The sequence below is a fragment of the Paramormyrops kingsleyae genome, chromosome 12 (genome assembly GCF_048594095.1).
Source record: "Paramormyrops kingsleyae isolate MSU_618 chromosome 12, PKINGS_0.4, whole genome shotgun sequence".
NCBI lineage: Eukaryota > Metazoa > Chordata > Actinopteri > Osteoglossiformes > Mormyridae > Paramormyrops > Paramormyrops kingsleyae.
Window position 1 is genome coordinate 15,250,565 of NC_132808.1, and position 24,299 is coordinate 15,274,863.

At 44.3% G+C, this 24,299-nt stretch overlaps 1 protein-coding gene across 3 annotated transcripts in view; it reads left to right on the forward strand.

Annotated features, from left to right (window-relative positions):
- The window catches only part of arhgef11 (Rho guanine nucleotide exchange factor (GEF) 11), a 37,145-nt gene extending 14,935 nt beyond the window's left edge, over positions 1-22,210 (forward strand). Inside the window, exons 2-41 of one of the 3 annotated variants that reach the window (XM_072697546.1) lie at positions 356-444; positions 523-627; positions 822-871; positions 951-1,008; positions 1,158-1,354; positions 1,439-1,510; positions 1,658-1,765; positions 1,875-1,923; positions 2,133-2,170; positions 2,394-2,483; positions 2,606-2,665; positions 2,748-2,852; positions 3,024-3,122; positions 3,260-3,302; positions 3,657-3,753; positions 3,837-3,959; positions 4,203-4,226; positions 4,313-4,433; positions 5,680-5,773; positions 5,987-6,013; positions 6,178-6,307; positions 6,394-6,600; positions 6,798-6,845; positions 6,927-7,075; positions 7,230-7,370; positions 7,543-7,619; positions 7,707-7,832; positions 8,078-8,195; positions 11,339-11,517; positions 11,609-11,684; positions 11,798-11,980; positions 12,089-12,170; positions 12,882-12,962; positions 14,924-14,973; positions 15,118-15,288; positions 15,397-15,621; positions 19,130-19,225; positions 19,490-19,791; positions 19,905-20,037; positions 20,398-22,210. In XM_072697546.1, the coding sequence (XP_072553647.1) occupies positions 356-444; positions 523-627; positions 822-871; positions 951-1,008; positions 1,158-1,354; positions 1,439-1,510; positions 1,658-1,765; positions 1,875-1,923; positions 2,133-2,170; positions 2,394-2,483; positions 2,606-2,665; positions 2,748-2,852; positions 3,024-3,122; positions 3,260-3,302; positions 3,657-3,753; positions 3,837-3,959; positions 4,203-4,226; positions 4,313-4,433; positions 5,680-5,773; positions 5,987-6,013; positions 6,178-6,307; positions 6,394-6,600; positions 6,798-6,845; positions 6,927-7,075; positions 7,230-7,370; positions 7,543-7,619; positions 7,707-7,832; positions 8,078-8,195; positions 11,339-11,517; positions 11,609-11,684; positions 11,798-11,980; positions 12,089-12,170; positions 12,882-12,962; positions 14,924-14,973; positions 15,118-15,288; positions 15,397-15,621; positions 19,130-19,225; positions 19,490-19,791; positions 19,905-20,037; positions 20,398-20,441 (4,267 nt within the window). In that variant the 3' untranslated portion in view covers positions 20,442-22,210. The remainder of the gene's footprint in view (positions 1-355; positions 445-522; positions 628-821; positions 872-950; positions 1,009-1,157; positions 1,355-1,438; positions 1,511-1,657; positions 1,766-1,874; positions 1,924-2,132; positions 2,171-2,393; positions 2,484-2,605; positions 2,666-2,747; positions 2,853-3,023; positions 3,123-3,259; positions 3,303-3,656; positions 3,754-3,836; positions 3,960-4,202; positions 4,227-4,312; positions 4,434-5,679; positions 5,774-5,986; positions 6,014-6,177; positions 6,308-6,393; positions 6,601-6,797; positions 6,846-6,926; positions 7,076-7,229; positions 7,371-7,542; positions 7,620-7,706; positions 7,833-8,077; positions 8,196-11,338; positions 11,518-11,608; positions 11,685-11,797; positions 11,981-12,088; positions 12,171-12,881; positions 12,963-14,923; positions 14,974-15,117; positions 15,289-15,396; positions 15,622-19,129; positions 19,226-19,489; positions 19,792-19,904; positions 20,038-20,397) is intronic. The other 2 variants (XM_072697547.1, XM_072697548.1) reach the window with 2 other exon arrangements.
- Positions 22,211-24,299: the final 2,089 nt, after the last annotated feature.

Sequence of the window (24,299 nt, forward strand, 5' to 3'; positions counted from 1 at the left end):
GGATCCTGTAATTCTGTGCCTTTCCTCCATTTTCAGCACTGGGGCATTATTTGTATTTCTGTATTTATTTTATCTCCCTCCCAGTGCCTCACCATAGTCCTTTTGTTGCCTGGTGTGTTTTCTTCAGTTTTGTCCGATTTGTTCTTACAAATGATTGCCATCGCTCCTTCTCATTCCTTAACAAATGAGAAACCATAACCAGTATGAATATTTATTTATTTATTTATTTATTTTTAATCGTTGTTCCTTTAGCCTTCCCAGTGGCCTCCATCTCTCGCACGTCAGTCCCGTTAGCTAAAACACTGCATATAACTGCGTCTGCCATCCCCTCTCTGGCCTCCCCCACTCTCTTCAGGTTCACCAGCTTAATCATGGGGGACTCGGAGCGCAGGGCTTCTGGGAACCAACAGAACGAATCTTCAGATTTGAACACGGAAAGCACAGGTACGGTGCGCCACCAGCAGTTGCTGCTCCCATGTCGTCGCTGGACTGCGCCTTAAGGGCTTTCCCTTGCCTCCCCAGGTCAGGGTCTGGTCCAGCGATGCGTAGTCGTACAAAGGGACGAGCTGGGTTTCGGCTTCACTGTGTGCGGAGAGAGGATCAAGCTGGTGCAGAACGTACGGCCAGGTCAGACGTCCCCCTGCTTCGCCGTTCCATGTGCATGTGTACACTGCAGACTTCTGCTCTTACCTCATTGCCAGTGACACAGGGCCCCTCTAGACCCCTGGACTGAGCCGACCTGAGCTGCCTGTGGCAGTGTGCTTTGTTTGTACAGTGCTGTGGGGTTGCTGTAAGGAACCCGTGTATTTCATTCTCGGCAGGGGGTGCAGCTGTAAAGGCAGGAGTCCAGGAGGGTGACCGAATCATTAAGGTTAGCCAAGCTCCACCTCCTATAAAAGATGTCTGGTCCTGTTTCATTCGAGGTAACTTGGTGTAATTCGGTCTGCCAGGTCAACGGCTCGCTAGTGTCAGCCATGACGCACCAGGAAGTAGTGAAGCTCATCAAGTGTGAGTAGCATCTGCCAGTCAAGAGAGCGAGCCTGATTTTTAATTTTTTTTTGTAGTATTAAGAATGTGTTGTGGAATTTCCACTGGCCGAAAAACATAATTGCATATTGGTGAATATAACTGTTTCCTCTCTGCCTGTATCATTACAGCCGGAACGTATGTCGCCATGACGTTACAAGGACCGCCCCCTTCAGCTCCCGCTGTCCCTTTACAGCATCTCCAAACAGACCTTTCATCCAATAACAGAATAGCAGTGGGAGGAGATACACTGCCAACTCCTCCCCCTCTCCCTCCAGCTTCCAGCAGCAATGCTATCCAGAGAATCACTGGACCCACGCCTTTGCAGGTAATTCAGACTTGTACACACTTGACAGCTGATATACATGGATAAATATCTGCCTATTTGTAATCCTTCACCTTTCCTTTCCAGGACCTACACGTGCAAAGGCATGCTTCTCAGATCCTCAGGAAAATGCTGGAACAGGAAGAGGCTGAAATTCAGGTAAGTTCAGCTTCCTGTGCCCTCTGTTAACTGCTATTGACAGTGATACGCATGTCCTTCCAACGCAGGATGAGCATCCATATGGAGGAAGGTAGCGGTGCTCCCCCGGACCAAACAGCCAGGCTGACTCATATTTGTTTTTCACAGAACCTAACGGAACAACTGTCACGAAACCCCTCCCCCTCACTGCAGGAGCGAATCAGAAGTGCAGAGAGGCTTGCTCACCAAGTCAGGGTGAAAGTTCAGCAAGAACTGGTGAGAATTATTGAAAGACAGCAAGGCAGAAGTGGAGGAAACCCTTTGGCACTGAACTTTATGAGATTGCTACGGGGTCATGACTGTTTTCTTGGATTCCCTATTTTAGGATGGAACACGATCAGAATCAGTGGCCAAATATTTTAGGGCTGGAGAGGGTGAGTGTATGTTATTGATTATCATTATGCACACGTGTGTGTGTGTGTGTGTGTGTGTGTGCGCGCGCGCATGATAGTGTGCCTGTACTGACAAGTACATAGTTACTTGTGTGTTTGAGGTGGGGATGTTATGTGATCAAGCATGTATACTCGTTTTGGGTGTTCATAACTGCTGAATAGATGTGTATGTATGTTTTTGGTCTTTGCAGGGAGTCTCTCTGTGGACTCGACCGAGGGAGACTTTGAGGTGAGGGGCAGTTCAGGCCGGGTATGCGCATGTGTTCTCACATCTTGGTGGGGACACATTTTGAGAAAAAAAGTCTCACAAACGCAAAGCATTTGTTTGCAGCTTGATTTTTTAAGAAAATAAAAATGCTAGCACATTTTGGTCTTTGTGTGTGTGTGTGTGTGTGTGTGTCATCGCATGATTACTGACTAACAACATAACCCCAGTTCAATCTTCCCTTCAGGCCTGTGAAAGCCCCAACTCCTCACCCTTATTCTCCTCCAGAACGCCTCCCTCTTGGAGGTGCAGTGATGACACGTCTTCCATTGACACGGTAAAGACTTCCTTTGTTGCTTGCGTGCGTGCACATGCACACGTACATACACACGCAAAGCTCGCTGTCTGATACTAACTGTGTAACTCTTAACCAATCTGGCCATGTGTTCCTTTCCTCAGGGTGCTCACACCCAGATCATTGGTCCAGAGGATTATGACGATGCCGGTTTTCTTAATGAGGTGAGCCCTGTTTCGTCCTGTGTAGTACAGATATTTTGTGTGGGTGTGTACTGTGGGTGCTGACGCGCGGCCACTGTCCCAGACCAACGGGCCCTTCCAGGACATCGAGGTGCTGAAGACCCGGCCAGCCCACATGATCGTCTTCATGCGATATGTCTTCAGTCAACTGTTAGACCCTAACCCACTGGTGAGTGCTCACCAGGAAACCTCGATCGGGCTTGGTAGCTCTCCTCCTGCTGTCAGTGTATGTACTTGGTATGACATAAGATTTCACAGCATCCGTGGTTGCACTGGGAGTATGTTTAGCTTCGCCTGTGGAATTTCAGATCATGGCATCCATATACCTTGTCCTCTGCAGCTCTTCTACCTGTGGGTGGAAGCCTACTTGGGTGCCAGTGCCAAAGATGCCCGTGCTCTTGCCCCACGGATTTGCTCGTGCTTCTTGGACTCAGACGCTGTGCGCACCTCTGACCGTATACGCAGACACAAGTCCTCCACTCACACATGCAAAAGTGCTCACAAATTAGCACTTGAATACAAATTGTGATATTTAAACTGAACATTGTACCCTTTTTTTTTTTTTTGGTAAAATAGCCCCTCAAAATTCGTGTTCCGGAGGAGGTCTTGTCTGACATTGGTAAGATCTCTTGTGACAAGGTGCTGCCTTAATGGATAGTCTTTTATTAGCATTTTATTTCTGAATGTGTTGTCAGACTTGTCGGTGTTCTTGTTTTAATTGGAGCTTTTCTTTGTGCCAAATGCTTTATTGCTATTTCGCAACTACTGAACAATTACTGTAACCATTTATTGTAACCATCATCCAGGGTTCTTTATCCTCTGTGTGAGTGTGGGATGATGTTTTCCTATTCTTCTTCTAACACTGCACGTCCGCCTGTCTGCGGGTGCGAGGTGGATGCTGCTTTTGTTGCACATAGCCTCTGTATCTTCGCTATTCTTCATTTTGAGCCTTTTGTATGTTGTTGTTGTGCAGATAGTCGCCTGCAGGCACAGGAGGATATAAGAGGCCCTCTGTCAGAAGTACAGCAACAGGTGCTGCCTGTTATCCAGGACCAAATACAGCGCTATAGGTACAACCTTCAGGAATGTGGCCGCTTTGTGTTTCTGTGCTTCTATGTGTCTGTTTCTGTATATTAAGTGCCTCTACCTACAGGAACCAGCAGACAATGGGACTGAGTTCTCTGTTTGGAGAAGGAGATCTGCAGCTGCTGGATGGAGACCCCGTCAAGGACAAGCCGGTGGTGGACAGACAAGTGTCCGCACTCTGGGAGATACTGTGAGTATCAGTCTGTGTGCGTGTCTGTGTGTATCACTTACCGGCACGCCTGGATTTACAGTAAAACATGTATTTAACAGAGCTGCACAGTACCTTGTCTCAAAGGTCACGCTACTGCAGGGGCAATGAAGAGGGTGCAGCCTAGATCACATGACAGCACGAGAATGCAAGGGGTTCTGTGTATGCGTGTGTTTGTCTGGGAGTAACGCTGGCTTTTTCTTTTTTGGGGCCCATTTCGTCAAGGTCAAAATTCGAGGAGGACCGGAGGTAAGGAAGCCTTTTGGGGAAGTTTTGGTTTTTCTCTGCGTTCAGAGGGACGTGCAGTGAAGTGAGACGTGGGCTCTCTCTCCCAGCTCTTCCCTGGCTTCTGCCGTGTTGCTCTATCTCCACCACGCCGGCATTAAGACACGGCCCTTCCCCGGACTGCCGGCCGAGAAAGACAAGTGGTCGGCCATTTTTCCTAAGACCAAGAAGGTACATTTTTTTTCTCCCCTCTGTTAAAGTTATATTACTAGCATAAAGCCTAGTTCATGCTTTCCGCTTTCCGCGTGCGCTTCCGGTCTGGAGACGGCCGCGCTTACGGCAGCTTGTGTTCATACAGTGGATGTGGATGGTTGCAGTTGCTGCATGCATACTGCAGTGATATTCCTCCAAACCAGCAGGGGGCAGATGTCGTCTCCTAGGTCTGAATGAAGCTTATTCAAAAGCAGGATGAAATCAGGTTTATAACCACAAGTTTCAAGTCTTCTTGGGTTCTTAAAACAATAAAAACGCAACTTTCTTTTGTAATACTACTTGACTGATGTCGGCTTTGTCTCATAAATAATTGGGAAAGTAAATATGTTTAATATTAACTATTTACCTCTGCCCAATCACGTTTGTCATTGAAAGTGTTATTCGATTCTTGTGATAAAATATCATTTTTGGGTAGAAATTAATAATAATCAAGCCATACGTGGAATGGCGCCCCTAAGAGGTCAGGGTGGGAAATATATATTTTTTTAAATAGTTTTGCGTTCCCTCGCGATAGTTTTGTGATCCCACTACACTTGCCCACTTGCTGCAATGTGACAGCAAGGATAAACCTAAATAAAGTTTGTGTGTGCACTTCGCTTTCAGTAGCCCAGCTGTCTTATTTGCAGTTACTGGTGGTGAAGTGACACAGTGCCATTATTAATAAATGAGTATAAAAAACACATGTAAGTTACCCATAGTTTGTGTCAGTTGTTGTTATTAGTAATGTAAATCCATTGTGAAGGATTGCAAAAGTTTCCGGAGCTATTGATATTTATTGTTTTGAGCTGACCAAATTGAAAGGACAAAGTTTACATACATGCCACCTACTGGATGTATCTCATCAGTTATCTTGCACATGCGCATTCGAAGGACATGGTTTCCGCTGGATGTAAAAATCTGGCTACACGCGCACTGACCGCAGTCGTCAGCAGCCAGCCCCATATGACAAAATTTCCGCCACATCCCCTCGTCCGTAACTGAAAGCGCACGCAGAAAAGTGAAGTAGAAATTGGCTTTAAGAGTGCCGTCATGTATGCTGTTCAGAAAATTATCCAGCAACAAAGTACAGAGTACATATAAATACCCAAAGTACATATAAATACCCATTAATACAATATTTAATGCAACATAAGGAGTATAGTTTGTTAATCCCTCTCTGAATGTTCCAGACAACAATTCTTTTGTATTGGTCTCCCTCCTAAAGCTCAGTGCTACAAAGAAAGACAAGGATGGGGAGGACAAGAAGAGGAACCCGATCCTGAAGTATATCGGCAAACCAAGGGGCGCATCCCAGTCCAGTACGCATGCACTTCACGCTCACGCACACATGCACACACAGAGTCCGTCCCTGGTCAGTACAGAAGTACCAGCTGCGGTATGAGCACAGACGTGTTTGAATGTGTTGTGCCTATAGGTGCTGCCACTTTATTTTCCCCGTTTTATTTTCCCAACTTGTTGTTTTAACTTTGATTTGGGAGTTTTACCCTTTTTTTTTTGCTTTCTTTTTCCAGCGTTCAACATCTTGTCTTCCTTTGAAGGTATTTTTTTTCTCATTTATCCATTCTTAGTCTTGGGTTTTCATATTTTGTTTTAATTTTGTTACCAGTTTGTATTTTCTTGTTAATAATGTTTAGAATTGCTGAATTGTATCTATTTAAAGTAACCGTGTGTGTTCCCTCTGCTCGTCTCCCCCACCACGTAGTGAAGTCCGGCAACGTGAGGAACATCATCCAGCAGTTTGAGAGCAGCCACCCTGAGGCGGTGGAGGGCGACACTGATCTTCAGAGGCTCTCTACCAGCAGCCTTGGAGATGAAATACTGGGTAGAGACAGGTGTGTGTGTGTGTGTGTGTGTGTGACAGAGAGAGAGACGCTGTGTGTTTGCGGCGTTTATGTATAGGATTTGTCTCCATTCACAGCCCAACGGTGTCAGTGCGTTTGGCTCGCAGCGAGTCCCTGAAGGCTCAGGGTGAGGGCCGGCGTCGGGGGGCCGGGGCCACCGGGGAGTCCGTGCCGCGCTCTCGTAGCGACGTGGATATGGACGACTGTGGAGAGGAGCATGAAGCGGCCGGCCTGTGCCTCCTACAGCACAGCGCCTCCTCCTCGGCCTCCAGCAGCTCCGCGAGGTCTGTCCTGTAGTCCGCCACCCATGTGCGCTGTTCCCACTTACACTCACACGTCACAACATTAAAGAAACTGTCGCCATCCTGTTGAAGAGAGGCGTGCCATCATTCTGAAGTAAACTTTATTAAGAACAGTGAAAATAAATTCCACATTTTTATGTAGTGTGGTGAAAAAGAATTAATTTTTCCCCTTCCTCCAGATCGCTGGAAAATGCCACCCCGCCGTACACACCTCGGTCCAAACGGAGGTGAGCCCACCGTTTCATTGCTTTTACCAGTATAGGGAAAGGTTATGCTGGTATGTGGCACCTCTGTCCTGTCCCATATAGGAGTATGGAGTCCCCTGTGGTGCTGCTCCCTGACGCCCCCAGCCTAGATGAGGACGTCGCTGATTCTAGCAACTGGCAGGAGACCGTGGACCCAGAGACCCTGGCTGAGCTCGGACCCCGCGAAGTGGACCGGCAGGCTGTCATCTATGGTAACTAGACAACTAGCCGATCAAGTCCTTAAACAATCAAAGTGAAGCGAATTGCTACCTGGCCTCTGGCTCTGTGACCCAACACCCACGTCCAGTCTCTTTAGATGCTGCCTGTGCCGATTAGAGGCTTCACTTGGTGTCTCTGTCCCTGCAGAGCTCTTCACTACAGAGTCGTCACACCTGCGCACACTCAGGGTTCTGGACCAAGTGTTCTTCCAGAGGATGAGAACTGTACTGAGCTCAGAGGAGCTGGCCTGTATTTTCCCCAATCTGCCCCGAGTATACGAGCTGCACGGTCAGTAACCCTAATACTAGTCAGCTGCAGCGTTTTCAGTGCGGCCCTGTCAAGCTGTTTTTGGTTTGTTTGTTTGCTTGTTAGTTCTTCTCAGTGGGCGTCATTTGGCTTCTCTGTGGCGTTAAACGTTTCTCCGCAGCCAGGCTGACCTTATGCTGATGTTGCATTGCAGCCAGCTTGTGCGAATCCATGAAGAAGCTGCGGGAGTCTCGCATCGTTCCGGGGATCGGAGACATCATGCTGGCCAGGGTGAGCTCCCGTCTGCTCCCGCTCCTCGCCATACTCCTGCATTCCTGCCTATCTCGTCACCTCATCCCCTCCGTCTTCCCCTGTCAGTTTGAGGGGGCGGCCGGAGCGGAGTTCCAAGAGCAGGTGTCGCAGCTCTGCAGTCAGCAGTCTCAGGCACTGGAGCTCATCAAGAACAAACAGCGCAAAGACCCACGATTTGCCCACATTGTTCAGGTACAGTGGTCTTATTAACCTTGCGAGAGAATCAATTCTCTGTATTTCTGCCTGCTGTGTTTGGGTGCCGCTACAGGTGGTTGACCTTCGCTGCCAAGCTTGCTCTCAACTTCAGAGAGCAAGATGGGGTAGGCGAAAAGAGAATTTCCCCAATGGGGATCAATAAAGTATAATAATCATGACCATCATCGCCACCGTATAATCTGTTTCTCAATCAGTTTAATCCCTCTTTTTTTCCCCTCTAGGAATGTGAGGCAAACCCTCACTGTCGCAGGCTGCAACTGAAGGATCTTCTTGTGTCCGAGATGCAAAGACTCACCAAGTACCCGTTGCTGCTGGACAACATTATCAAGCACACAGAGCGTGAGTTTCATTCAGATACTCAATTGGCGCCACTGAAATTATCTTCATGCACCTGTAGCATATCCAGGTTCTTTCATGTGTAGGTTTCTTTTGAGCTCTGTCGGAGCATGGCTGCCAGTGGAAATTAAGTGATGGATGGGATGAGGTAATAAACAGCACCCTAAGGGGATGTTCACATATCGCGCCTAAAAACGCGAGGAAAACGCTAGGCGCGTCGCTTTCTCCTTTTTTCCAAAAGCGCCCAAGCGCTTGCGCTCTGGAAGTGTCTGTCGTTGCTAAGCAACCATCCGCCGCGCTCTCCATTAATTTCAAAAATGGATTTCCACCAACGAAAAACCTTTGCTGTGACTCTGCTACAAGATTTATTTACGCAGAAAAGAAAAAAACGCCGTAGTGTTTGGGTGCACCCCATTCTTCAAAAACGTAAAAAACACGGGGAGTTTCACCAGCTGATCCAGGAGCTCCGCCTGGACAACGGGAGGTTCAAAGCCTATTTCAGACTTGACAAGGACCAGTTGGATTATATTTTAGGAAAAGCTGGCCCTAGCATCAGCAAACAGAGCTTCTGCCGTGAAACCATCTCTCCTGCACAACGGCTCTGCATTTGTCTGAGATAATTACCGTCATAACCGAAATGACCAAAACACAAAATTAAAAAAATATAACTGAAATAATTCTATATAAAATCTATATAAACAATAACAAATTCTATATAAATCCATTCTATAAAAACAATGATGGATTTAACAAGGAATTAGTTATACGCATTAAAATATTTTTAAGTAACTAGTACAGCAATTGTGTGTGTGTGTGTGTGTGTGTACATATATACAGGGCTAGACATAAGGATTTAGGAGGGCACAGCCACTTTAGCCTTGGCTATTCATATTTTTTCTAGGGCACAAGGCCATTAAGCCTGGGCACAAGGCCAAAATTACTGTAATTACCAAGTTTAGACAACCTACGCAATACGACCTTCGATTTGAGACAGAATGAATATATATATATATATATATATATATATGATATATATAGCTTTATTTCAAAAAACAAAATCCAACAATAAAGGAGCCGTCAATATTTTTGTATGTGTTTGCTCAGAACACCCGTATTCTTTTAGTGTACATGACGATTGACTTGACGTTCGTTTTTTGCACACTGCACGCTACCAGTCCTATATCCTCCCAGCAGAGCTTGGTACTTCTCTGACTCAAATCTGCTCTGCCTCGGCAAATGTTTTTTTACAACACTATCTGACACTTACCTGAACAAAGTAGATAATTTGCAACATTTTGCGGCAGTAGCCGCGAGTTCAGCTTGCTTTCTTTTACGTTCTCGATCTTTGCGAGGCATGGTGACAGCATAAGCAGCAGACGACAACTACACGATGATTACCGAAGAGGACACCTATCTGTTATTCGGAAACCGTCGGATGGCTTTTCCAATCAAAAACGTAACCCCCGATGATGCACCATTGTCATTGCTGTGGCTCTATAGTAGGCTGGACGATACATACCGTACCAGCCAATCATCCGACGAACACATGATCGTATTAGTCCAGAATTCATTGCGGTTCATTCAGTAGTTGGGAATTACGAGATGTGCGGGTCGACCTCGTTTCTCGTATCGAAGGTTGGGTTCGGGTTCAGTACAGATGCATCGATTGTTGACGAGGTAAAGTGGACCGTGTCGTGCGCAAGTCTTTTGTGTAATGAACGTTACTTTCGGTAAAATGGGGGCATACGGCCAGACAAACATTAAAGGCAGGCCAATCTTGGCCGTAAGGTACTTCAATTTTGAGGAGGTGTGCGGCCAATTTTGAAAGGCACGACGGCCATTGGCCGCGGTGCCGCGGCTTATGTCTAGCCCTGTATATATACAGTCGAACCTCGTTACAACGTACCCCGTTTATAACGTTTACACCAATACAACGTTCAAATTTCGATGTCCCGAATTCGCGTAATGCATTATTCCATTTGCCGGTATCGCTTAGAACGTACACCTTTACAGCGTAAACTTCGATATAACGTATGATTTTCAGAGGAAAATAGGCAAATTGACCTTCGTTACAACGTACAGCCTCATCTTCCGAGCGCGCGCACAATTCAGAATCGGCTGTTGCCGGCCATCTACATCCTAACTGTATGAACTTATCCTCACGAAGCATTTCACGCCGGCCGGACTCCTTGCATGCAGCCCCCGTTTTTTCATGGTTTTGCATGGTGTCATGCTGCCGCATATCAAGCAAGATGCCTGCTAAAAGGAAACGGATTTCGCTGACCGACAAGGTGGAAATAATTCAGAATTATACATGGCAGCCTTATACTGCCGACGCGAACTAAGTTCTGAAACTGTGTGGTTATTGGGGTAATTGTGTGACATATAGTGAAAGAAATTAACAAAAGACAGATGTCTAACACATGTATCGAAATTTATTTCAGCCAATTGAATCATATACAGGTGCATAATTTCGGTTTGACATTAGGTTACAGTAAGGCGATTTGAACGATAAGCCGGCAGTGGATTTTGCGTTATGTCGGCTGTCTATGAGTAACTGATATTAACCTAGTTTGAAGAATACAGTTCCTATTATATTCTTCAAACTACACAAGCTGTATGTCATAGTGTCTACTTGAGGGGTGTTTTCTAAACGTTTTTTTTATATACATTTTGTGTTCTATCATTCATTTTGAGGGACCTGGTTACAACGTACTATGGTTATAACGTACAAATTCTTAATTCCCCCGAGGTACGTTGTAACGAAGTTCGACTGTATGACAAATCATAAAGTTCAGGAAATCCCTGGACCACAATAATGAGCTGCTCCTCCATGTTTCTGCTGAGGCGTCAGTGTAACGGAAAAGGCGAGGAAGCTAATTGGTTGAATCTTGTCACATGACTCGCTTTGCGCTTGCGGCATTTTGAAAAGTTGAGATGTTTCCAACTCATCGCGGCGCGGACGCGCCTGAAAAAACCGGGCGCGTCGCACCGCGTGCGCGTCGCGACCGCGTCGCTTCCGTTATGAGCGCAGCTGCCGCGCGTCTACATTCGAAATAATGGACTTGAGCGCGCAAAAGACGCGATATGTGAACGGCCCCTAAATGTGATCAGTAAAGCCTCATGCTCCTCCTTCCGTGCACCAGCCGTTTCCTCAGAATTCCCATTGCTCCAGCGAGCACAAGTATGCTGCCGTGGGATCCTACAGGCCGTGAACGAGGTGGTCAGAGAGACGGAGCACAGGCAGCGGCTCAGCCAGTACCAGCGCCGGCTTGACGCCACGCCCCTCGAGAGGCAAGCCAATCCTGTAGCGACACAGTTCAAGGTATCGCTGTTCTTCCTTGTTTGAGGCCTGTGTGCAGGTGGCTGTCTTGCCTGATGATCACATTAATGTGCCGTTTCATTCTGGTGTTTAGAATCTGGACCTGAGCACAAAGAGAATGATTCATGAGGGAGCTCTCACCTGGAGGGTCAGTAAGGAGAAAGCAATAGGTGAGACCTCAGCTTCAGGTATCTGTACTGACATTGATGTTTCAGTGCAGTGCTTGTGTTTTCTGATCTGGGTTTTGTGTTTGTATTAATTCCATTGTGGATTTTCATCCCAGAGGTGCAGGCGCTGCTGTTGTCAGACCTGCTGGTTCTGCTCCAGAGAGGACCAGATGATCGTCTGGTGTTGCGATGTCCCTCCCGCTCACTAGGAGGTGGTGTTGGGGGCAGCAATGAACTCAAAACTTCCTTTTGCCCTGTGGTGCGACTGGATTCTTTGCTTGTGCGCTCAGTGGCCACTGGTGAGTTTGTTGTAATGACTCTCTTGATCAATTATTGATGACCTGTCATCGTTTGCAGTTTTGTAGCTGGATGGTAGGTAACTGACAGCTCGGCCTCTATTCCTTTAGACAACAAGGCCCTGTACGTCATTAGTACCTCACAGAGACAGATCTACGAGCTGGTGGCAGGAACCTCGTCGGAGAAGAACCTGTCAGTACCTGTTAAATATGTGCTCCTCTGTTTCTGGGTGTTTGTCATGTGTACGAGTGTATGGTGGTTCAATGGCCAACTGTTTGGTGTTTGCATGTTCATTGCCTGGGTTTCCAAACACATTCAGTTATGTGAATTAGTTTCTCTAAATTGTCTGTTTGTATGTGTCTGGGGCATCCTGTCCAAAATTGCTGTATTCTGCTGTATTTAGCCGTGGATAGACTCCAGACCCCCCATGACCCTGTACTGACAGTCCCCAGGTTACGAACAAGATCCATTCCCTAAGTCTTAAGTTCCCTTTAAGTCAAATTTGTAGGTAATTCAGAACAATAATACACTGCATAAGAGTAAAAGTACAGTAGTGTACCTCAAGCCGACAAAACACTCAAGCCACGCAGTGTTTTCATGAGTGTCAGAATAGTGCATGCAGTCATTATTTCGAGCTATTGTATAACTCAAATTTGTCATACAATAAGTTTTATGGCAATTTTTTCACAACTGAGTTGTCCATAAGTCAGATGTTCTTAACCCAGGGACTACCTGTACTTCCTGAGTGTTTAGAGGATAAATGTCCTGCAGCACCTGAGTGAAAGCCTTTTCTGTTTGCAAACTTGAATGCAGTTACACTTGGCGGGGATTTTGCTTAGATGCTCTCATTCCAGTGAGCATTACTGATTTAGAAGAATGGTTTCTCTCACGACTCATTTGCAGCTGGAAGAACTTGCTTGAGAAAGCCATCACATCAACCACTGGCTCTACAAACCCTGTAAATAATGGTTCACCGCCCCTCTCGTGAGTCTTTTGCTTTATTTATTCTCTGTAGAACTTTAGTGTTACTATTATAAATTACAGTAATCCCTTTACCAATCTCATTAGGCCTGTGAAAAATTCTTATTTTGATGACCGATTTAATCCTGTGGGGACGGCACAGTAGTTAGCACTGTCACCTCACACTTCTGGGACTTGGGTTCCATGTGTGGAGTTGGCATGTTCTCCCCATGTCATCGTGAGGTTTCCTCCGGGTACTCCAGTTTCCCTCCACAGTCCAAAAACATGCTGAGGCTAATTGGAGTTACCAAATTGCCCATAGGTGTGCATGTGTGAATGAATGGTGTGTGAGTGTGCCCTGCGATGGGTTGGTGCCCCATCCTGGGTTGTTCCCTGCCTTGTGCCCGTACCCTCCGGGATTGGCTCCAGACCCCCCGCAACCCTGAATAGGAGAAGCGGTTTCAGAAAATGGATGGATGGATGCATGGGTAGATGGATAGATTAATCCTGTGATCAAGGAATTGACTAAGGGATTAGTTGGGCCAACACACAGGCTTTTTAATAAAAAAAAGTGCAAATCAAAGCTTTAACATCAAAAGTATGGAAGTAAATCTGTCTCATCACAATTTGAATTTTATATGCCACTGAAATTCTAACATTGAATGTTTATGCATTGGAAATATGCATATTGTAAAAGAAGTAATGTGCATGCAGATGATATTTGTATAGATTTATCTACACCCTTCTGGCAGTGCGGCCATTGCAGTCAGATCTCGCAAACTATGAGGAGTAGAAGTTGTCCGACTTGGCTGCAGTCAGTTTATACTCCACCCCTGCAGCCGTCAACAGATCTCACTCCACGTCACGTCAGCTGCAGACAGACCTAAGCCAAAGTCGAACGCAGCCACAGATTCGATTGCTTAGCCTTGGTATCCCGGATGTATAACTTGTATTTTTAACCTCGTATTTTTGCATGAATTCAGACCACGAATTGGAGCAACTTTGAGAAGTTCTCTTTGAATTTTTGAAACTTGAATTTTTTGTAATTTTTATCTTTAAACCCTGAATTTGTTTTATCATGAATTTGTGAACATGGAAAAATAGCAGTGAAATTGCATTATAGAAAGTTTGAAGACTGTAATTCAGAGGCAAAAAAAATCAGACGCATATTTCCAATATTCAAAATTAGAATCAGTGGCATATAAAATTCAAATTGTGATGAGACAAATTTACTTCCGTACAAAAGGTATTTTTCAAGTTAAAGTTGTAATAAAACCTTTACACAGTATGGAGAATCTCTGAAGTGACAGAGTGGCATAGAAACAAAGAGCTGCTGTCTCTGCCGTATTAAGGTTACCAATGGTTTTGCTTTATACTGTGGTATATGGTATTTTGATGGTATTTTCAAAAGAAAAGCTGTTTTGGGATATTGAACTCTTGACGATAAAATTCTCTGAGCGGCGAATGGCGGGGACTTATTGTTCAAAATAACACAGTATACTGCATTACCATAACGCCACCGAAGACTAGTAACTTTAAAACTGTTCATGAAAGTTCGCCCGTTTTCATTATTTGTGTTTTATTTTAATACATCTGCTGGTCTGGTGGAATATTGCTGTATACATGCTCTGACCGTGACAAATGTATGTACATGAGTCTGCATGCACAACCTTGCGCAGATTATAAAGGCACACAGGGAATTGAAGTATGAACGAGGCTTAGTACACCAGCATTATCTTTGCTATGAGTGATGTCATTATTTCACAATTTACGCCACAGACTACAAAAATGAAAGCAATCGGTGATGTAATTTGTCATCTGCTGTTTTCATTCTCGAATATTGTCTGTTATCGATTAGCCGTTGCAGCTCTAAATCGCGTTATGTACACCATTCTGTTTATAAAGCGAATTTTCATTGTGCTGATAGGAGTCTTACTTCTTGCAATGTTTTTCCTTATTAATTTGTTCATTATTAAATCTTTCAGCTCTTCCAGTCTTGGCTGCCAGAGGAATCCATACCATGTCTACCAGACAGGTAGTGGAATACTTGGAAATAATGTTAATAATGAAATAATATTAATAATGAAATATGACCTTTTAATTGGTATATTAGTCATTGTTCTGAATATATTCAGCGTCTATGGAAATGTATCTTGACTGTCATAATGTTTCCTCCCAGAGGATTCGCTGACAGAGGAATCTGTAGGGATGGACAGGGACATGCCTAACGATGTGGGTGGGGCGCTTGAGCTTACCCCCCAGACCAACCAGTCTGACACCTTCCTTGCAAGTGAAGGGCATGGTTGCCAGCAAATAGGACTTGGAGTGGCAGAGGCTGCACTGCGAGATTGTAAGATCCAGAGAAAATGTCACCGTCGCCCATATGTTATCATTTCTGATATTTCTAGTGCAGCTAACAGTGTTTGACCAAAACATTTTGTTTTCATTCTTCTCTCAGTGGAAAAGCTCAGGCGACTCATCTTCAAGGGCCTGGAAGAAGACGTCTGGAGTCAGGACTCTGCTGACACGCCTACAAATGAGGCTACCAATGAGAGAAGCCCTCGTATAGATGGGGTGGAGTCAGAACCTACATCTAGCTTTAAGTGGGAGACTGAGGAATTGGGGACCCCACCACTGGAGGCCGAGGAGGAGGTGGACCACAGTGTTCAGGTGGTACGGAAAGGTGAGTGTGCTATTTGTACCAGCTCCTCCTGTGTGGAAAATGAAACATGGCAGAATGTTAAGGCAGACAGCCCTGGTTTCAACTTTTTGATTGTGATGTTGGTTTTCCGTCTTCTCTTATATTGATTTGGCCTGGTGCATGGAATGTGGAAACTTCTTTTGACCTTTGTGCACAGAAATCCCTATCTTACGGTCATGATTTTTTTCTATACTGTAATATATTATGGGCCATCTCCTCATTGATGTTCCGTTTCCCTTCATCTCCTTCTATTCCTCTCAGTTCAGTAGCCTTTATTGGCTTCACAAATACATGAGTAGTTCAAACTGAAAAACCTGCTAAACACGATTTCTGTGAAAAATCGGTTACGGTAGCTTTCAGGAAGCTTTAAGTGTCTATTACACAAAAAACAAATTGACATTGCTGCAAAACCTGCTTGGGACTTAATTCAGTTCATAGCTTTTTGGCAAAAGCCCCTAAGAGGACAAATGGACTTGGCTGGTTTTGTATCCAAACTCGTTATAAAGTGCCAAAGTGTTACATTGGAGCTATAGGCATTGTATAATAATATAATACGAGTGGTATGTAAGTGAGTGTTTTTTTCCAACTGGTGTGCTGCTAGAACTGGCCAGATGTGTGTTACACATAGATAATGTATAGGGATGCAGATAACTTATTCATTCACCCGTTGTCTTAAATCAGCCATCAAAACAATTATTTATCATCCAATTTGTTTCTTATCTCTTGGTTACCTTGTTAAGTTTCCTTATCCATGAAAAGATTGGTTTTAATATTTTTGGTGTTGCAGTATGCGGAGGGGCTCCATGCGGCCGGGCGTGCACATAGCAGGAATACAACGTATTACAGTATGCGGAGGGGCTCCGTGCGGCCGGGCGTGCACATAGCAGGAATACAACGTATTACAGTATGCGGAGGGGCTCCGTGCGGCCGGGCGTGCACATAGCAGGAATACAACGTATTACAGTATGCGGAGGGGCTCCGTGCGGCCGGGCGTGCACATAGCAGGAATACAACGTATTACAGTATGCGGAGGGGCTCCGTGCGGCCGGGCGTGCACATAGCAGGAATACAACGTATTACAGTATGCGGAGGGGCTCCGTGCGGCCGGGCGTGCACATAGCAGGAATACAACGTATTACAGTATGCGGAGGGGCACTGAAGGCAATATGAGCATGGAGAGACTACAAGAAGCAAATGTTAGTGAATTAAAAAGGTTGTTTTTTTTATGATCGCTTGTCAAGTGTTTAGATTTGTAGGAACTGACTTTCACCTGTGCAATGCGTGGATGTGTTTTGATTTGAAAACCAGTCTGATAAGAATTGGTTCAAAACAACGATTCGTTCACGAATTGGACATCACTATGGTTCACTTGGATAGCTATTTTTGCATGAACGTAGTTACTAATACCATATCTTGCTGTAGTTCACAAAGTGCTTTTCTCGCTCTACAAACGTGATTCTGCATTGTATTGGACTTGTATTAATGTGTCAATCATGTTAGAACGGATTCATGGTATAATACCACACGTTGTAGCAGGACTGACTGTATGTGTTAATAAATGGTGTCCCCTGGGATAAATACCTAATTACAAGTGTGCCATGGCAGAAAAAAGGTAAGCTGGATATAGCCAGAAATCGACCATATTCCCATGAGATCCACCGATCTTAGTTATATGCTTTTAACTCTTTGGGGTCGAGTATGTCGTCGACGACATCGCGTACTTTTCGCGTCTATTTCAGTTTATAAATATCTCGCTGAAATCTTAATGTATAATCATGAAAAAAATGCTGGCTAAATCCGTAATCTGTCTTCTTTTCAAAACGTCCATTGTCGGAAGTATTAAAGTTTTTTTTAATTAGGTTAAATCGGCAAAAAAGTAAACCATGTCATCTTACTTTGTTTTACCTGCATCGGGGGCGTGTAGTACCGCTCTCACCCGAAGATCGCTATTCACATTCTAAATAGCCGCATTAGCGCGTATTCAAATCGCATTCGCATGGTAATTTGATTAACAGCGCAACGGTGAAACGCGATCCAGATACATCCCCTTCAGCGCCATAAAAGGGGGTTGGGGACGTTGGCCAGGTGACAATGGCTCATTCATACACATGAAAGTTGCTACATATTCAATGAAAGGAGCCAGAAATAGTTACATGAGTTAGGTTTTTTTATTTTTTATTTATTTATCCAAATTAATGTTGCATCTACACCATTTAGTCATCTTCATGTAGCCAAGACTTTGGTGATCAGATATCTGGGATCAAAACAAACTGCCAGCATTGCTTACTATGTACTTTTATAATGTTTCTGCAAGTGTTCCAAACTGCATTTTGCAATGTCTATACTTTGATGTCAAATTTCAAACTTAACAAAAATCTGACATATTTACAATATATATTAAAATAAAGATGAGTGTAATGGCAAAACAAATATATAAGAAATAATTTATTTGCCATGAATTAAGTGTGATGAAATGTGTGATCATGCCCCAGTCAGTGAAAGTGTGTTTCCTACCCCTAGGCCCCAGAGGGTTAAATCAGCCTTTTCTCCCATTCCCGAGAGAGGTGCAGTGCAGGCTGCCTCCCTCCCTATTTTTTGGACAAGTGTGTCATAACAGCTATATATATATATTTTTTTTTTTACAAAATTAGAGAAATTAAAGTCTGGAAGAAAAAATATGATTTTGTAGTTCAAACAGCAATGCTCATTTATATGTTCATTTATATTTGAGGACACTACCTCATGTTTTGTGAGTATTCATATCAATTTACTCAATAAAAATGGAAACATTGAAGTAACTGTCTTTTAGTTATGAAAGAAACTAGATCGGCAAAAAAAAATCGAGATCGGCAGGTAAGGTTGCCTAAGGATCGGTGATCGTTGATCGGCCAGAAAACTGCAATCGGTGCACCCCTACAAAATAGTAATGAGAAACATTACACATCTGGCCAGTATTCTACCATGCCCCCTCCCCCACATGCTTGGCAATTTCTTTCTAGTTGTTCTTCTGCCTAGGACAGCCAGTTTTTGCATCAGATACTATTGAAACATGGTAGGGACTTCTTTATTTTTACCAAAAAAAAAAACGTCATGTGTCTTGTAACTTTTTTTTTCCCTCACTGTAGAAGAATGTGCATGTCTTCTGTCTGTCAGTGACCAGAGACCTTCTCCTCTCACTGTCTGTGTAGAGCCTGTTCTTGGTCAAGATCTCTCTGCTTTAGTCTCTTCTCGCAGAAAAGCTGCTCTGCTTGGATTTGCTGAATAACAGTCAAGCTTTTGTGTTCCTACCCTCATCAGCTGCTGTGTTTTTTTGCTTATGCTGTATGTCCTGGATTATGCAGTAATTGGTCTATGGGTATGCACGTGCTTTATTCTTGCATCTTAAGCTTTTTCTTTCATCACTGCACTACCCAGTACATCAGCATGCTGACACATACCTCACCTTTTCTGTCACAATCACACTTCCTTTCTCTGTGTCTTCTGCGCACAGCTGAGGGGGTGGGCTCTGCTTCTTTCCCTGATGACATCATTGATGTCAGCATTCTCTCCAGCCAATCAGCTGAACCGAGCGGAGCCTGTGAAGAGGGTAACAAATTTGTGTTAGTAGTGGAAAGGTCCTGATGAATTGCTACAGTACAGTTTTTCTTTCCCCCAACTTAAAATGTTAGTCATTCTATTCCAAGTATCCCATTGCAAGTTTAGCATGTCTTTGAAATAACTGTTTCAGTCAAATGTGTGATGAGCAAAAGCTGATAACAGCTAGCTGTCCAGATCGGACAGTTTGGACTCAGACAAGAACTAGAAGGATGAAGTGTCCATGGTCTAAGGTCTGTTTATCTGTGTGCTTCAGGAAACACCTTCTACCTGGTCTTGCCCCAAGACATGGGTGAAACCCACACTGATGAGCTCATGAACACGGACAACACTGAAATGGCACAGCTTGAAGCAGAACAGATCACTTCGTCTGTGCAACAGAAAAAGTTGCAGGACGCATTGAGTCCATGTCCAACTGACCACACCCATTCGGAGGATCAGAGTCAAGTGGCCACTTTACACCAATCACAAGCAGGTGTTCAGAGTCATGTGAGCAAGAACATGAATGAGGTTTTTCACACAATCGACGAGTTGATGACCAAATTGCTGCAGCTACGGGTAAACCTGCCATCTCTGCCATTTCAGATATGACTCATAAAAACGTTATGTATAGTTAATGGGTGATGCATGAAACTCCTGTAATCTTGTGCTTTCTCTACCACCGTCTGCAGGAAATTGAGGCTACTCATAGTCAGATTCTCAGCACATTGACAAACCGACCTGCCAATAAGGTTCCTGGTGACCTTTCACAAACCCCGCCCACTGCTGCTAGGAGCATTTCACTTGACAGAGTATCAGTAGATGGTGAGTCGTTTTATAGCAAAACAGGCTTTCTTAGAGGAACTGTACAGCTGTTGATCTCTCCAAATATCTGTTTTCCACTTGGGGTGGGGCTGCTACCATATCGCATCGCAATATAATTGCAAAATGTGCACATGTGCAATAATCGCCAGTGTTTTAGGTGATGGCCATTCACATTTGCCCGTACGCCGGCTTTTCAGTACTATATGGCGTATCCTTATGTTTATTAAATTTGGTTAGCGGAGCCTGCCACATGCTACTGGTTTGGCAGATTACTACCTTTTGAGCATCAATGCACATGTCATTAATGTTTTAGGTGAACTATTACAATCGTATTAACCTTGCTCTGTCTACCTCTTTCAGGGGTGGAGCTGTCCCAGACAACAGTCCAGTCTACTGGATTTTGAGACAGACCAGAAAGAACTTTTTTTTAGCATTTCTATGCTAATTCTCCATTTAAGAACAGTACAGTTGCATATCATTATATACTGGATTGCCTGAAATCCTTTTCCAACATGATGTCATCAAGGAAGAAGATTGCATTTCCAGGGTTATGTTTTGATGTTTGAACTTTGGATTAGGAATTAAAGAAGAACACAGGGAGTCTTGGAGAAGGAGCAAGTATGAATTGAAGGGGGATGCATTAGAAGAGCAAGGCACTTTAGTTCCATTTGGTACATCTTCATGTGTGTATCAGCCTGAAACTGGAAGTTTTCCAGACTCCAATTTGAATGCACATGCATTTTGAGCCACTGAAACCCACCTGGAGCTTGAACTGGAAATGGTTAATGACTTTGAACTCTTGTAAATGTAAAGCTGACCTCCCTCAGAATGTTTAAATTTGAGGTTCAACACATACGTAATTATGCGTATCAAATATGGTCTTTCTCTGAGTTTGATGCAAAATGATGAAGGAAGATTTCAGTTTATTAATGAAGGAATTACATCAGGTGGTTGTGAAATCTACCCCTTTGTCAGATTCTGCAGCAAAGTTTTTGTTATTTTAACATAACACAGTTGGTCTCTCCCAGTCCCACACCTACTGATGTACTCCAGTGGTCCTTTTGGGATTTTTCCAGTGACCTTTTGTACTTGCCATACCCTGAACTAGTGACGTATAACTCAAGAGTTTTTCAGAAATAACCAGAAGTACAGATGTTGATGTTGCATTGATTCCAGTCTGTGACCTTATTTTGATAATGCACTATAAACACGGCCCATTGTAATTAAGGCTGTAATATGAGCAGGTACTGACTACATGTAGCTGTGTGATAAAGCTCTAGGGCAGGAGTACTCAAATGACGGACTCTGGTCCACATCTGGACTGAAATACAATATAATCCGGACTGTAAGATTGATTCCCCCACCCAGGTAGACAAAACTTACCCAGGGGACCTTGGCAGTGAGGTGCTCAAACAGGGGGCGTGGCTGACCAGTTCTTTTTCCCTGCTTTGTAAATTTACATGATCACAAATAGGTCCCACTCGGAAGATTTTGCATAATCGACAAAGGGCACTTGGAACATCGCGGGTGGGGTGGGGCTTTTATTTAATGAGGTAAAGGGGGGAAAAAAGGGGAAAGCCACCTGTCGTCCTCTGATGGATGACATTACCCAGATCAATAATTCACACAGTTTTGAAGCTTTCATCTGGACTGAAACACTGCACCTGCCTGGACCTTTGTGTCGCTGATGAAATTTGGACCTCACTGAGAAACATTTGAGTATCCCTGCTCTAGGGCCACTAGGGCCTGCATGACACTATGCGGCAGCGAGATAAATATCTCCCCCTGCTGTCAGAACCACAGAAGTGCATATTACATTCAAACAATGATGCTAATCCACTCTTCCTGCCTTTTCACCTATAGTACTCCACTGCCTCATCCTTATAGAAGCAATTAACGTCACTTGTTTGGATAATGGGGTTGCCCAGTACGTCCTGTGTACCTGGAACCTCGGTGTAGACTGCTGTATTTATGCACATAACATTCATGGTTGGTTTGAAGCTACTTGACTTCTGTACTATAGAAACCCCATACTTTATATATTATTCTGTAAAACTTGTTTATTTTTATTTTTGTAGATATGGAGAAAAGAACTGTAAATTATATTTCTGGTTTTAAAATATTAGTCGCCCTGAAGGAAGATTTGTGTTTTGTCATTAAATGTTAAAAAATGGCTTTTGTGTCTTTCATGTTGTGCTTGACTTCTGTGCTAAGCAGACTTGGCTGAGCACCATTAAGAAATGTTTCAGGCGTAATGTTGAGGTGGACAGAACCTGTTGTTCATGTCTGACCTGTATTAAATACATTTTAATTTGAAAACTTATTGGGAGGTGCTCAATTTCTCTCACATGCATTAGAATGAGGGGTGTTAGTTTAATTGTAATTCACTTCTGTCCCTAATAATATGCTGTATTTAGATCATTTTCAGCATTTTGAAACCGTCATACTGGGAGGTGCTCAGACAATAGAGTAGGGTGTGCTATTACTGGTCCTGCTGAGCACTGAAACTCCTGTGTTAGAGAAATTTAAAAAGGAGGTTGCAGCAGAAGTCCATGAAGATTGCAGATGCTCACAGAGGTCACTGCATGTGTACAGAAGGGAGTAACAGGAGTGTGTAATTGGTTACTCATAGTAGCACCTCCAAGCATCATCTCCGGTAAGTGAACAATTCACTTGCTTCCCTTATGCTCCTCACCCCCTGGGTAAATGCTCATGGGAGTTTTACTTACACAAAAATGTTCTTAGGGTAGAGAAATGATTGGTTCTGGGGGACCAATCAGATTGTGGAGGAGGTGGGTCCAAACCCACTAGAGGAATTGATCTGTCTGGCTTGCTTTCTCTCTGCCTTTTTTCTCCTCTTTTTTGTGTGTGTGTACACAGAGTGCTGGTCTAAGTGTCTGGACCAGGACGAGGGTAAAATATCATGTTCCTACAGGAAATACCTGAACCTGAAGGATGAGTATCACCATTTTTAAATGGAGGCACTGCTCAACTGTCAGCCTGCTGTACATTCAGCTCTGAAGCATGAAGGCACATGGTCAATAGGGGGAGCTCAAGACCAAAGATGTTATATCTATTCAGCGAATTACCTGTATGCTTCCAGTGTTACCAGTAATGCTGATGTATCTGTCATATTCAAAGGGATAAGTTTCCCCAGGAGAATATCAGCTGGATCCTCTGAAGTGCCACATCCACAACGCCCCCCCCACCCCGGGATCAGTCGGAAACGTAACAAGACCCCCCCCCCCCCAGAGCCCAGAGCAGACAAAAACATGTTATGGCATGGCGTGGTGGATAGACTATCCATGAAGCAGCTGTCAGGCAAATGGGGTTTTATTGAGCAAAAAAGAAAAAACAGAACTTCACAAGAAAGCAGAAAAAAGAACGACGAGGGGCCCAAAACAAAGCAGGTAGACAGCAAGGCAGGGAGCAACACAGGAACCAACACACATAGGAAGCAGAAGCTAACAGCAATGACCCACTAAAGACTAGAACATGGATAGGCACTTAAATACGTACGTGACACGGTTGCACAAGAGACAGGTATGGACAGTAAAACACTAAGGACTAGGAACACAGAACAGGTGAAGGCAATCGACAGATACAAGATTCAAACACCAGGGAGGAATAGAAACAAGGGAACAGGACATCACTACAAACAGGGATTAACCTAACCCTAACCCTAAGCCAACTTTAACCCAAACACTCGACCAAAGGCCAAACCCCTCCTCCTAAATGTCTCTGGGTTGGGATTAGGACCAGAATCCACCAGTAGGTGACCTTTGTCCTTGTGCTCCACTCTGGACACAAATTCCTTTTCTTTGGGATTCAACTGGCTGTCGTGCTGGAGAACAGGTGCATAATGGGGGCAGGGAGGGAACAAAACACAGGCTCTAAAAGTGGACATGTAGGCCCAGCCTTTCTACCTGAAAAGCCTAAACTACGTAGTATCAGGCAGCATGCATTTTACTGGGCTTATAGGTGGGCAAGTACATGTGACAATCTCACTATAGTATTCTCGGTGTTGATGTCATTGACAAACATCCCCTTTAGCTGCAGATGAAGCTGCTGTACCCCAGGGGGGAACTTTCTTGTCGGACTGAACCAATGCAGGTCCTCCTCATGAAATATCACCTGGAAACGGCAGTCCAGATACTCATACTCTAGTATCTTTCTCCACCTGAACATGAGGGACAGAGAGAGTCCATAAACATGAGACTCAGAGCCCATGACCAACAGGGTGATTATACTTTCATTGGGTT